We start from the raw sequence: 14,129 nt of genomic DNA, 5'->3' as shown, positions 1-14,129 counted from the left end.
GCTACAAACTGATATTGATGAACTAATTGCTTGGGAGTAAAGAAAATATGTTATTTAATGTTAAAAAATGTGCTGTTATGAGTTATACAAGGAAAACTAGCCAAACTATTGTAAATTTTCCTTATTCAATGGATGGTGTTGTCTTAAAGTCAGCATTTAAAGATCTTGGTGTTGTTTTCGATAGTAAATTTCTAATTGCAGAACACGTGATGAACACTTGTAAGGCAGCTTATTCAGTATTAGGTTTCATTCATAGATCTTGCATTTTTTTAAGAAATTTAAACTCAGTATAACTATTATTTTGTTCATTGGTGCGCTCACGATTAGAATATGCATCAGTTGTATGGTATCCTCATCAGCTCTATCTTGTAGACATGATTGAGGCGATTCAAAATATATTTTTAAGATTTATGTATTTTAAAACATTTGGTCACTATACATTCAACATTTCATACCACCAGCTCTTGACCATGTTTGATATGACTAGTCTCAGTGACAGAAGGAAGTTGGCCACCTTATCTTATCTCCATAAACTGGTGAGCAGTGTTCTGGACGATAGAGAGTTGCTGGGACAAATCAATTTTCACTTTCCACGACACAATTCACGCAGCACTGTTGTATTTACCCCTCGTTACTCTCGTACCAATCTTGGATTCAATTCTCCACTAAATATAATGTCCCGCACTTGTAATGCCTATCAGTTTGATATATTTTACTTATCATTAAAAATTTTAAATGTCTGTTTGTCAAATGAATTCAAGCATTCTTATCAACGTTAATTTGCATATTTATTACATTTGATTCATGACCATCAGTATTATTTTAGTTAGTATAAATTCTCTTGTTACTGTATATTGAAATATTATATTGTCATTCTTATTTATATCTTATTTATATTTTATATTTTTATATTTATATTTTGAGTGAAACTGTCACCATTGAAGACAGACATTTTTCCCCTAGTCGTGTTTATTTTATTTATGATATTGTAATATCTTGTTAACAATCTTGTTATATGATTAATGCCATAAAGTAATTGGCATGTGCTGTTTTGTAGCATTGAAAAAAATATAAATAAATATAGTAGCTGGCCCGACAGACGTCGCCCTGTCCTAATGTGGTTTTATATCAAATCAAATGTTTGTTCATTTTCAAGAAGAGCTCGTTCGCATATCTCAATCACGTCCTGGTTGGAGCTCGTTCGCTGCGCTCACTTGCCTTCGGGTTAGCTCGTTCCCTATGCTAACTCGCCTCCAGGTTGAAGTTCGTTCGCTACGCTCACTCACCTTTTGGTTGCAAATTAGCTGTTGTCATAAATTGAAAAAAATAATAGTGCTGCACCTTGTTGGTAAACCTATTAACTTTTTAAACATCACAGAATAAAATTGTTTAGTTGAACCAGCTGTTAAGATTCTTTAATTACATTGAAATATGAGTACTCATAAGGTTAACATGGGAAACTCCAGAGCCACTGGGGCGGAGCCCTTTTGACGGATCTGCACCAGACTTCACACAAACCATCCTTGAATAATGCTTAATAATGCCTAAAAGTTTCATTACAATCTGTCGAGCGGTTTCGGAGTCCATAAAGGACAAACAAACAAACATACATACATTAGATTTTATATATATAGACTAGCAGAGTACTCGTCCTTCATACGGGGTTGGCATATAAATTTAAAATGCGTATTGCAGTTATACTCAAGCTTTGCGATTGCAATGGGGGAGGACACAGTTTGATAAAATTTGCTTCTTTAAACTTACGGTACCATACTATAGTATTACACATCTACCATAACCATATTGTTCTACCACTTCACCTAAACAATAAAGAAAAATAAATTATTAAAAAATCGCAAAAACTCACAGCAAATTCACCACAAAAAAAATAACTGTAAACAATAGTACTTAGACTGTTGTTATTGCGAATCACAGTTTTTTGTTGCTGCTTAGTTCAAATTAGCTGTTGACATAAATGCAAAAAAATATAGTGCTGCACCCTGTTGGTAAATCTTATAACTTAGTAATGCTTTTGTATATCATAGAACCATCTTTTTTAGTTGAAACAGCTGACTCAATTCTTCAATTCCCTTTAAATATGAATACTCATAAGGTTAACATGGGGAACTGCAGAGCCACTGGGGCGGAGCCCGAATGGATTTTTGAGATAAGAATATGCCTATATGTTAATCGGGGATGTGAGCTATGATCATGCCAAATTTCAGCCCAATCCGTCCAGTGGTTTATGCGTGATTGAACTTCAAACAAACAAACACACATACTTTCACATTTATAATATTAGTAAGATAAATAATATGACTTTCGTTGTGGGAGGATTTACGTTAGCTTTTTTTTTGCTTTGGGGGTTCTCCTTATAAGCTAATAAAATTCCAAGGTTTTCAAAGTCGGCCCAAAGATTTGCTGGCACTAAATTTAATAATTGCCTAGGAAATTAAATAAATTCCTGAACAAAGTCAAGTAGGACAAGGTTGTCACTTGAAGGATGTTGATTTCATCAAATAGAAAATACACCCTGCCACAGCAAACCTGCAGACTAAGCGAATTTCCATTTGACTGATTGGATTTACACTGAAATGTCTACTTAAAAATATAACATTTATTCCCTATTTAAATAGAATTAGTTTAACAAGTACTTAGGTTTGCTGCATCAGGGAGGGTAAAACTGTTTTTTTTTTTTGTAAAATGTTAATAGTTAGTAAGAAATAAAAACATTTTCCAAATTTGATCAAAATATGTTCATAAACAAGCAAACTACAACAGTTTACTTATTCTCCATAAGAATAACATGGGAATTTTAGATTTACAATTTTTCGTAATTTTCTCCGTAACCATTAGGCGCATAATAACGCTTCAACATACTAAATTATTTGTTTTTTTTAAGCTCTACAAAATGGTTTGGAAAGAAATTGCTAAATTTTATGTTTTTTGGGCCAAAAATGGGAAAAACCTATTTTTACCCCATAAAACCCCCCGTAAACCCCTGTTCCCATGGTCCGATCATGCTGGATTGCGAACTCGTTCGAATAAATGTAGGTTTACACGTTTGTACCAAATTTCATCAAAATCGGATCATTTTTGCTTGAGTTATCGTGCTAACGGAAACATATATATATATATATAAATATATATATATATATGAATTGGAACGGATGGTGTTTTTGGCCTCTAGGGACCTCAAAACGAAAAAAAAATCGGTCCCGCGCCCAGGTCTTACCATGAGTACTATGGTAATAGCTTATTCCCTATATGGGAAATTCGCAAAAAAATGACTCCATCAATTTGACATGGCATAGCCTCATCCTGTATCACTTGTCCTTTGTTATTAACCAAAGGTAAAGCACAAACTGTATAAAAGAATGAGATATCTATTACCAGTATTAAAAGACAGAGAAAGAGTATTTAAAAGTAGACCTACCGGTAGTGTAAAATATACATTTCCATTTTCACTGCTATCCATCAAAGTGTCCAAGAAATTGGGTTTAAACATATTCCTCTTTACTTTTTCTATAACAATATTAGTACATAATATACGATTTAGGAATTCTAAAAAAATGACATGAGAACCAAATATTTTAAAATATGTTTATTCAATACATTAAATACATACATACAATATTTACAAGTTGTACAAAATTAAATTATTATTTACAATATACAGCTAAAACAATCTAGCCTAAAATAAAACACTAATAGGAGCTGTTTATATAAGCTTTAGAATAATATTACAGATTCAATTAATAAAGACTAAAATATAGAAGACAAGACTGTAAAAAATCCTTTACTTGACCTTAGAATTGAAAACCAGGGGTAATCTTAGAACAAAATTAAAACATCCAAAAAGAAAGTTAAGGTAAGAAATTCAAGCTGAAACAGCGTTTTTGTCTAATAAACACTAAAATTTTTCACAAATACCTAAAAATTGTAATAAAAGAATGCTAGTGCAACTATATCCTATACCCTAAAACAAGCGTGTTTACGAGCAAAATGTTTCTTTCGTCCGAGGATTTTTGATTTTTGTTCAATATATGTGGTATTTGGCCACAGGAAATCTATGGGAGTTGGCTTGGAAAAATCCAATTTCCGCCCTACAGCCCTTGAAAGTGCCCATGTTATCGTCAATACCATTTTGTAGCTGAAGTTAAGAATCAGCTGATGTACAGATTCTTATTATCATCATCAGATTTGACGTGTAATCAAAAATAACTGTATTGGTTGGATTGGAATAAACGTTTTAAAGAATAGTTACCGTATATTTAGTTTGGTTTATTAGGTTAAATTATTTGGTTTAGTTTGGTTACATATTAGTGTTAAATATTTTCAAGGTTGAGAATGAAACGCAAAAGACCTCTCAAGTGAAAATATATGTATAAAGAACTGCAAGGGAGAGAAGCTACAATCGATCGCCGGAAAACAAATTTTGCCATTTTGTCTACAACCGAGCCGGTTCAAACCAGCTCATACATCTCGCCAAATGTCTCAGAACCTCGGCCAAGTCACGGATTGAAGTCGAAGAATAAAAGTAGAGAAATTGCAGATCTAAAGGCCCAGCAAAATGATAAAACAAATTGGTGACGAATCGCTGCCCGAAGTTTGGAAGAACGTCAGCGCACTTTCAAATTTCAAAGTTGAAACTTAAAACATTATGTGAATTGCAATCTATTTATAAAGGTTTATTAAAATTTTTTTTTTATCACCTAAAATGTGTTCATATTGATTATACAGGGTGAGTTTTAAATGAGTTCCCCCCCCTACTTTTTTCTACATTTCTTAAGATATCAACTCCGGACCACGTCAGATCATTGTAGAGTAGTAAGTACTTCATTTTGACTGGGTATACATTTTTGGCCGCCATATTGGATACAAAGTTTTTTTTTTCAAATGTAAAGGTAGGGTTGTGACCCATTATTTCAAACTAGAATTTTACGCTGATTACAATGCCGCAATTAGTTTAAAAAATCTTGATCCGTTCTAAATTTATAAGGACTTTTTATAACTTTATTTTTAGCCCATTTTAACATTGTGCATTTACAAACTAAGACCATAATCTCAAAATAGTGCTAGATAAAGATAAGTATACACCATCATTCATTGTCGACCTATTTTCACTTAGTTATGACGGATGTAATGTTTCAGGCCGCCATCTTGGATCCGCCATTTTGAAATGTGACAAATTAATTTAAATGTGAAGGTGGTGTTGTGACCCATCATTTTGAACAACTTTTTTATGCTGAACTCAATGCCGCAATCAGTTTTTCATTTGTATATTTGGTTTTTGAATTATTGAAATTTTAAATAAGATAATTTTAATATTTCATAAAGAAAGATTGATAACCACAAACGGATTGCGGACCCTCCAAAGCCTGGGCTAGCCAAAACAACATTATTAATGTAATTAGACAAACCAAGCGAATTTGCCTGTTACTGTATACCAGTTTTCTAATTTACTGTTACAACAAATTCACAAAGATCCTGAATATACATTTTTAAACAATAATTGTTAAATATACCTGTTTTTTTTTAAGTACCATAGCCTATGTTTTATAATAAAAAGAGCAACAAAAATAAATATTTGATTGTTTCACAAATGAAAATATTTCCAAATCATGCAAGTTACGCATCTATATAATTGAATTATTTTGAAACAACTGAACACGTGGTTGCCAAACACAATAGCTTGTTTGGCTAAGTGACGATGTTGCTGGTCGCCATTGTCTTGACCATGTCAGTTATGTTGTATTGGTACTTCCCTGGCTTTGGATCACCACACATGTTAGGAATACCTACACAGCAGAGGTTGAAAAATATCCCTGGTGCAGTAAACCTGCACACTTATGGGGTTTCAATTTGTCTGATAGGATTCTAACTCAGAAATTTCAACAAGATATACTTTTTCTGCAAACATTAGATTTAACGAGTAGGCTTACTTTGGTTTGCTGCGATGGGAAAGGAAAAAAGGTTCTTTTTTTACCAAATTGAATGTTAACAGTATAGGGTGGAATTAATAAATTTGCTAAATTCGATCAACATACAAAATCTATAAACAAGCAAACTAACACAGTTTTCTTTTTCTACATATGAATAAATTAAATGTCCAGTTTTTTTTTTGTATTCTCTCTGTAACATTCAAATGTACAACGCAACAATAAACTGTACAATGCAACAATATAAACAATATTTGATTTTCTTAAGTGGGTTCTACCTGGCAGTTCTACCAGAAGTCAATTCAAGAAGGCGGCTCATGTCAGTTCGAGCTCAAGTAGGAGTTGTAAGAGTGGTGAGCTAGTTACACTGTTGCCAACCAATGCACCAAAAATTTGTAAAAGTAGTTTGAAAACACACATAGTTCAATTTAGTATAATTTAATTACATTTCAATTACTGGAATTTAATTTATTTAACACATTTGCCCATCAAAAATTTCAACAATATTGAGGTCAGTGTTCTATAAAGCAACAGAAGAAAATGGGAGTTTTTATTGTGGCAGGTTGGGTTGGCAACACCAACCGCACCGACGCAAACAGTGAGTAACCGCCAGGTTTGCTACCATACTGCCGCTTCACTGAAAGCTAATTTTCCTCTATAGTACAATCTCTCAAAATGTGATTTTTCCAATCAATGATTGTGGCCTCTTTTATTTAACCTTGCATTTGCCCGTCCACATAAGCCGTATGGACCTGTGCGTGAAACGTATCCAACAGTGCAAAGGGTGAGCCGGTACAGTAAAAGGATGGAGTGTACTGATAAAAAGTAGTGGCAGTGACCAGGATCCAAACCCACGACATCGCTGCATTGGGCCTGAAGTCTGTGACACTACCGACTGAGCCACCGTCCCACCGATCTAGGTCTTACCATGCCACCTACGGCAGTCACTACTTCCCTGTAGGGTAGTAGAGTTTGGCAAGTTCAAGCATATTTAAGGGATGCAATACTTCAAAAGCCTAACAATCAAATATGTTATGAACATTTTTTTCTAAATAGAATCTTCTGAGTAAATTTCACTTTTTCACTCAGGCAATTTGATAGTCTTTGTAAAAAAAAAATTAATTGCTCTTAAATAACCCTTATCACAGTATTAATATGAAATACCTCTAGAGTACTATCAACAAAACTAAAGGTACTAATTTACTCCTAATGCCATCACAATGTGAATTGTCTTTCTTACATCTGTTTCCTAGGACTGGTTAGTCAAACGGTTTGATCCTGGAGATGGATGGATCAGGACTCCAAGCTGTTGGACTGGCTGGAGCTCTTGCTAGACGTACGACGCTTGGGCAGATCAAAATGCCACTCCAGTAGTGAGCTAGACGAGCTAGGTGAAACACACTCAAGTGGCGGCCGCGCTCGGATGCCATATGTTGTGGGACGCTCATCTGGGTGAGGTGACAGCATTAGTCTCAGCAACTCGTACTAAAACATAAACTTCATTACTTAATATAGTTAAGAAAATTTCATAAAAAATAAGACTTTTTAGAAAGTACTTTTCAGGCTAACAATGAGGTTTTACTATCGATTCATAAGATCATCTGAGATGTTTTATACTACCATTCCAGCAAATCAGCTGACAACATAAACTAAAAAAAATCCTTTCATGGGTTTTATTTTTTCAAACCTTTCAATAGTCATTAGAAATTTATACAAAAGAAGAAATTTTATTTTATTATAGGCGGTTTGGGAGCTGGGTATTAGAGCTAGTCCGCGACTAAGAAACGGATATTTTGGGTATTTAAGCTGCCGCCTATAAAACGGGTTTGTGAGCTCGGAATCAGTTAGGCACGCACCTAACTTGAGCAGGGATAATCTCGTGCCTAAATATTGTTGGTTTGGGAGTCTAGTAGACTTAGGCGCCAGCCTTAAGATAATCATGGTGGGTTTGGGAGACCAATTTCGGAACTATGAGATATATTTTCTTCATAAAAAATAGTGAGTTTAGGCTGCAACTTTAATCCTGCCAGGGGGCAGGTTTAAGTCGACATCATGCCGGTATTACCTCATTAGAATGTTGAGCAAAACATACCTCATTATGTTATTTGGTTGTGTTGTTGGGCCACAGACAACTGAACTTCCATTTAGCGATATTTGCCGTGAGGCAAGTAATAGAAACCTCATGAGTTCTCCTGATGGCGCCAGAATCGAGCAAAATGTGATTAAATCTGGAGGAAATGAGACTCACAGCCACTCCAGAGTCTACCAGAGCAGGGAACTTGGAATCTACGACAGTGACGAAAATGTGAGGACAAACGCTTGTGGGAGCACGGATGCCAAGAGGAGCGACACCCACTAAACCCTTGGTTAGAGGTTCACTAGTCGGAACAGATCCTGGCAGCTGAGGTGGAGGAAAGCATCCCTGTTTTTTGGAACGGCGGGAGCTTGTTGCCAGCAAAAATGGCGGATGTGACCACGTTGCCCACACCCAAAACATATGAGAACAGGGCGACGGGGCACATCTCTGCTCCCTTAGAGACCTGACTCACCAAGGCGCGAGACATGCGCTGGTTGGCCTCCCTTCCACCCTACGTTGGTCGATGAGCTGCACATTTCTGGCGTTGACAACCAGCTGGTCAAGCTCCGCAAAGGTGACAGGCTTGGAACTTGGAACAAACCACCAAGCAAGATCGCCCTTCCGGTGTTATTCCGTCCAGAATGACCTGAACCACCTCCTCCTCACTGAGGTCCAAACGCAACACACAATTACAGGCTTTAGGTGAGTAGAAGTAAAGAGTGAGGGCAAATTCCTCACTATAATGGCGTCTGATTGACACGCTTTAAATTTGCTAAGTGTCAACAGCTCCAAACCCTTACTGAGACACTAAGCCATGACACGCAAGGCATCTCCTGAAACCTGGCAACGTTTGATTGTTGGGAAAATATTTTTTATCCATTAGCTCTAATAATTATTATTATACTGCAAATAAATACACCATAGGCTTACTGGTATTTTTAACAAATCAAAAGTAATGCAATACTGTAAGTTTCATTAACAGTTATAAGAAATAAAATCAATAAATAATAGGCATAAGACCAAATTCTATGTAATCTTTGACAACATAAAACCTAATTAATAGACAATTTATGTTGTATAGCAAACTCTGCATACCTTACTAAAACATATTTCACTTTGAAAACTAATAAGATTCTTTAAAATCTATATACTTATTTAATACGCAAGCAGATTTTTTGTGACAATCACTCCTCCGAAACTACTGAACCGATTGTCATGTTTTTGGTGTCATTGGAAAGAGCGTAGCGTGAAGTTGTGCAGGAAACTTTCTTTTTAGGGAAATAATGAGAGAGTGAGGCCCTGGAGCCCTTTAAAGTTTCGTATTTCCCCATAAGGATAACATAGGAGATAATTTTTATTTACAGAAACATATGTTTGTTATTTGAACATAGTCAAAGTCTACTACATAATAATTGCTGTGTATTATGACTGTTGATGTATACTACATTTCAATTTAAGGATTGTATACCTTAATGTTTATTCATAATGGATCTTACTACTTTATTTTAATTCTGGGAATAGTAAAATTTAGTTGAGATTAAGTTACCATGATTTAGAAAACTTTGCTATAATCATCTATGTATTTAAAATCACAAATCTTTGACATTATTTATTTTAAACAAAACAGATGATCGACAAATCAAACAAATCATCTACTTCAAGTGAATAATGTTGTTACACAAAAATAGGTTACACAACCAATAACTTGATTCTTTTTTACTCGTGGGTGTATTTTGAGTTTGCAGTTATGAAATCACCAAGCCAAGTAACTTTAATTAAAGATCAGCACTGTTCTTACCCAGACCAATTTCAGTCATGAGCAACTATATTATGTTGTTATTATTGGAAATTTTAACGAGGGTTAATCTTCCTGAAGGTAACTTCAAGACTAAAATCGTAGTATTCATGGAAGTGCTTTTATGGTTAAAATATTGTTTTTTTAGTGTTTATTTTTAAAAGTGTTTTCTTCAAGCAGCATCTTTATGACCCTCAAAATATGCCACATAGCAGGTTCTACATAGGTCTATTGGTTTGATATGATAAAAAGTTTTGTTACATGTATTTAAAAAAATCTTTAACCCTCCGAGTGTCCCTTGTTTTGGCCTTAATGTCTGGCTATTTTTAGCTCATTTGCAAGGTTTTATTAAAACGGATCTGAGAAGCTTAAAAACAATGTTAATTATACTGTTCTATATACCATATTGTTTGGAAAATCATGGGCTTCAATATTATATATAAAACATAAGGAACATTTGTTTAAAAAAATTTTTTTAGGCAAAAAAAAAGAAATATTTTGGAAAATTTTCAAAAAAAAAATAAGTTCGCGCTCAATGAAATTGTATAAATTATAGGCCTATAAATATTTGAAAATAGCCACTTTGTTCTAAATTTTATGAGGATTACAAATATATAATCATATAGTGAGGTAAGTTATCAAATAAATAAGTTATGAGTGAAAAACAGATTTCAGTACATTGTGTTTAGCTAAGAATGCATAGCCTAACCATAGCTAGGAATCTGGCTGATAATTTACATCAATATCACTACCTACTTCTTCAGGATCATCAACCAGCCCTTCAAAATCACTTAAATCTTCTTATAATGCACCACGTATATCACTACTTTTGATTTTTAACACTAAAACAGTGATAAACGTAATAAAACACATCAGTCATCGGTCCGAGGATAACCAAGCTGTTTACAAATATGCACGTCAGCTGTCTGCTACAATTACGATCGGCTCGGAGAACATACAGCGCTGAGACAGACCTCTGGAGAAAGCTTAAATTTTAAGGAAAAGAACGATACCTAACTCGATCCAGTTCAATCCGATTCAGTCAGTCATAGAGCCTTTGCCGTAAACAGTGTTCGTGAGTCGCTGCAGCGACGCATGACACTCGGAGGGTTAAAAATAACTACCCTATAACATACTTGAACACTTATTAATTTACTAAATAAAATACAAATACAGCTATAAAATGGTTGGACTGCTTCTCTTCTAAGGATTTATTATTACTGTTTTTAATTTTTGACGTTGAGCCAACATATAAGTAACAAGATGAATTTGTTTTCTAAATTCATATGTAATTTTGCGGGGCATTGAGCGGCACAGGTTCACTAGTGTTAGAACAAAACTGAATTTAATAGTCATAGAAAAATATAAAATGTAAACAAACATTTTACAGATGATTCAGATAATTGTTTAAAAGAGCCAGGTAATGTGAATACATTACAGTCTCCCCTCTAAAAAGAGAACAACAGGTTGATGTCTTGGCGTGGAATACTCATAACTGATACTTGTGTGGTGTAGGCAATTGGCTTTAGTTTTTTTTCTCTTTTTTCACTGGAGCAGGTGTATAGCTTAATAGCTTACTGGAGTCGTTGAATAGTAGTAGGTTTTGTCTGGAACTGGAGTAGAGTATTCAAAATGAACAGGAGCTGGAGTTAAAAGCTGAACAGGAGGGAAATCAACCAGGGGTTTTAGAATTGACGTTGTCGATTTGTAACCGTTGGAAACTGCTGTTAGAGCTAGAATGGAATACTCGTAGCTCACTGTCGGGGTGGAAGGAGTTAAGTAACACTTTGGGCTTCAATGGTTTTACCATGGCAGAAGGTAAGTATTCATAGCTAACTGCAGGCACTGGTGTTGAATACTTGATAGTCTTCAGTGGTGTTGGAGTAGAATGTTCAAAGTATTGGGGTGCAGTCATGTACCAGACTGGTTTCAGTGGTACAATCGGTGTTTTGAGAACTGTCGGCACTACAGGTTTCACAGCTGGGTAAGAGTACTCGTAGCAGACAGCCGAGGCGGGTGGTGTGTAAGTTACTGGTCTCAATGGCATTTCATAGGTTATTTGTTGAACTGGAACTGCAGAGTAGCCGTAGCTCACAGGTTTGACAGAGGGTGGTGGAGGTGGCGAAGAGCAAGTTACAGTGGGCTTCACTGCTGGTGGAGGAGCTAGGGTGGAGGTGGATGGTTGAGAATCTAAGGGAATCTTCAGTTTTTGCAACCAATCTCGACTTAGTAATGGATGAATAATGTTCTCAACAACAAACGATTTCACCGGTAACTGTTTTAAGTGTAGTCGATGTTGGCTGAAGAGTTGGGGCAAATTTTTTGAAGGTCTTTGTTATTGATTATAGTTACTGGACTCCCAGTGTCGATTTCAAAGGTAAGCTCTATATTTTCAATGTTCAGTGTTGTCGTGAATTTTTCCGTTGGTGAAATAGTGGACGTAATACAAGACAGGAACAATTGTCCTAAAAGAAACCTTGGCACAAATACTCAATACCAAACGAATAGAATCCCATCTAACTGTTGGACTAAAAGTCTCATGAAAATCTATGCCTTCCTCTTGTAGAAAGCCTCTAGCAACTAGTCTAGCCTTGTAGCGACTAAGACTTCCATCTTCATGTAGCTTGACTTTGTAAACCCAACGGCAATCTGGTCTGGTTGGTCTCAAGCGCCTTTATTTCCTCATCGCCTTGACCCAATGATGAGAATCCTTGCATGTCACTGCTTCCTTATACTTAGTAGGTTCTGCAACACATGTCAAAAGGGCACAATCAACCAGTTTCACAGGAGGCTTCAATGTTGATCTGTCTCTGAAACTATACCTCTGTCCTTCTTCGTCAGGTAAATTTGAAGTTGTTGAAGAGTTGGTTTCAGTTGTAGGAAACCTTTTGTTTTGTTCCACAGGCTCCTTGAAGTCAACAAAATATCGATTGCCACCAACTGATAACACAGGCACTGGGCCACAAACATCAGCATTTATGCGATCACCAGGTTGGTTAACAAGTTCTTTGCGAGTACCGAAACTCAACCGATGCATTTTGCCGACAATACAAGCGTCACATATCTCAGACTCAGTACCTGAATTTGAGAATTTAATACCATTTTTCTTCAGATATGTCAAACAAAACACAACGCTTATTTTGATGCCCTAATCTCTCATGCCACAGTTGTAAATCATCTCTCAAAGCAACTTGAGCTTCAGCATCTTTAATAGGAATAACTTTCATATTCATAATGAAAAATCCATTCTTTCTATATGATTGAGCAATCAAAACACCACTCTTGAAAAAATTACATTTGTCCTTGCTGAAAGTAGAAATTATACCTTTGTCCAACGTAGAGGAAATTGAAAATAAGTTCTTACCTACTTCAGGAACATAGCAAACATCTTCCAAATGGTTTCTCTGGCATTTCCCTCCCACAATCATCTCTACAATTATGTTTCCCTTGCCGAGTGCTTCCATGGTTTGACCATTACCAACTCCAAAATGCTTAACTGTTGAAAATGCCTCGTACGTCACAAACCATGATCTGTTCATTGTCATGTGCTGCGTAGCTCCAGAATCTACAATCCAATTACATTCTTCGATACATACTTGTGAGCGACCACAATGTCCAACAAAAGCACTTCCAGGTTTTAGTGACTGTTTGACATTAGGACAATCCCTCTTCATGTGACCAAGCTCGTTACATGAAAAGCATTTAGGTCTCCATTTCTTTTTCTTATTTTCAGCTCCAACATCATTGGTGATTGTTGATTTCACACGGTTAGAGTTAGGTTGTGAGAAAGATTTATGTTTTGAACCAGTGTAAAAAGCAGCATTAGACTCCTTTACACCTCCAACTTCTCGCTCCTTCATTCTCATTTCAACCGTACACAGTCTCTCTTTCAGTAATGACAGTGTCCTCTGATCCTTCGGTACAGACTCCGAAGCGTTAATACATTCACTATATTCACAGGGCAACGTATTCAACACCCTATTTAGGAATAATGAATCAGGAAGCTTTTATCTTCTTTCCAAGTTTCGTCCTGTAGCTCAACCCAAAGTTTTACCAGCTTTGCTATGTGTTTTGCTACACTGTCATGTGAGGCCTTTTCCTTAATTCCAAAGAATTCATTAAACAGACGGTCTTGTCTCTGTTCAGTTCTCTGTTCAAAAATACTCAAAAGTTTCCCTCACATTTCCTGTGCAGTTGAACACATATTTATAAGCTGTCTTACTTGACTGCTAACAGATGAAACAATGATATTCTGTGCCGAAAATTCTTTCTTTTCAAGTACAGCAACCTGTTTCTGATATTTGTCCATATTTGA

At 35.7% G+C, this 14,129-nt stretch overlaps 1 protein-coding gene across 1 annotated transcript in view; it reads right to left on the bottom strand.

The window, feature by feature from the left end:
* Window positions 1-3,653: 3,653 nt before the first annotated feature.
* LOC128982072 (eukaryotic translation initiation factor 2-alpha kinase) overlaps window positions 3,654-14,129 on the bottom strand; it is a 221,666-nt gene continuing 211,190 nt past the window's right edge. The window contains exon 16 of the mRNA XM_054401116.1: window positions 3,654-7,427. Within this exon, the coding sequence (XP_054257091.1) occupies window positions 7,236-7,427 (192 nt within the window). The 3' untranslated portion in view covers window positions 3,654-7,235. The remainder of the gene's footprint in view (window positions 7,428-14,129) is intronic.

This window comes from Macrosteles quadrilineatus, unplaced genomic scaffold (assembly GCF_028750875.1).
Source record: "Macrosteles quadrilineatus isolate MER2022 unplaced genomic scaffold, UCM_ALF_1.0 Scaffold_1__1_contigs__length_201487025, whole genome shotgun sequence".
NCBI lineage: Eukaryota > Metazoa > Arthropoda > Insecta > Hemiptera > Cicadellidae > Macrosteles > Macrosteles quadrilineatus.
Note: the sequence above shows the minus strand (reverse complement) of the source record. Positions and strands in the feature narration are given on the sequence as shown.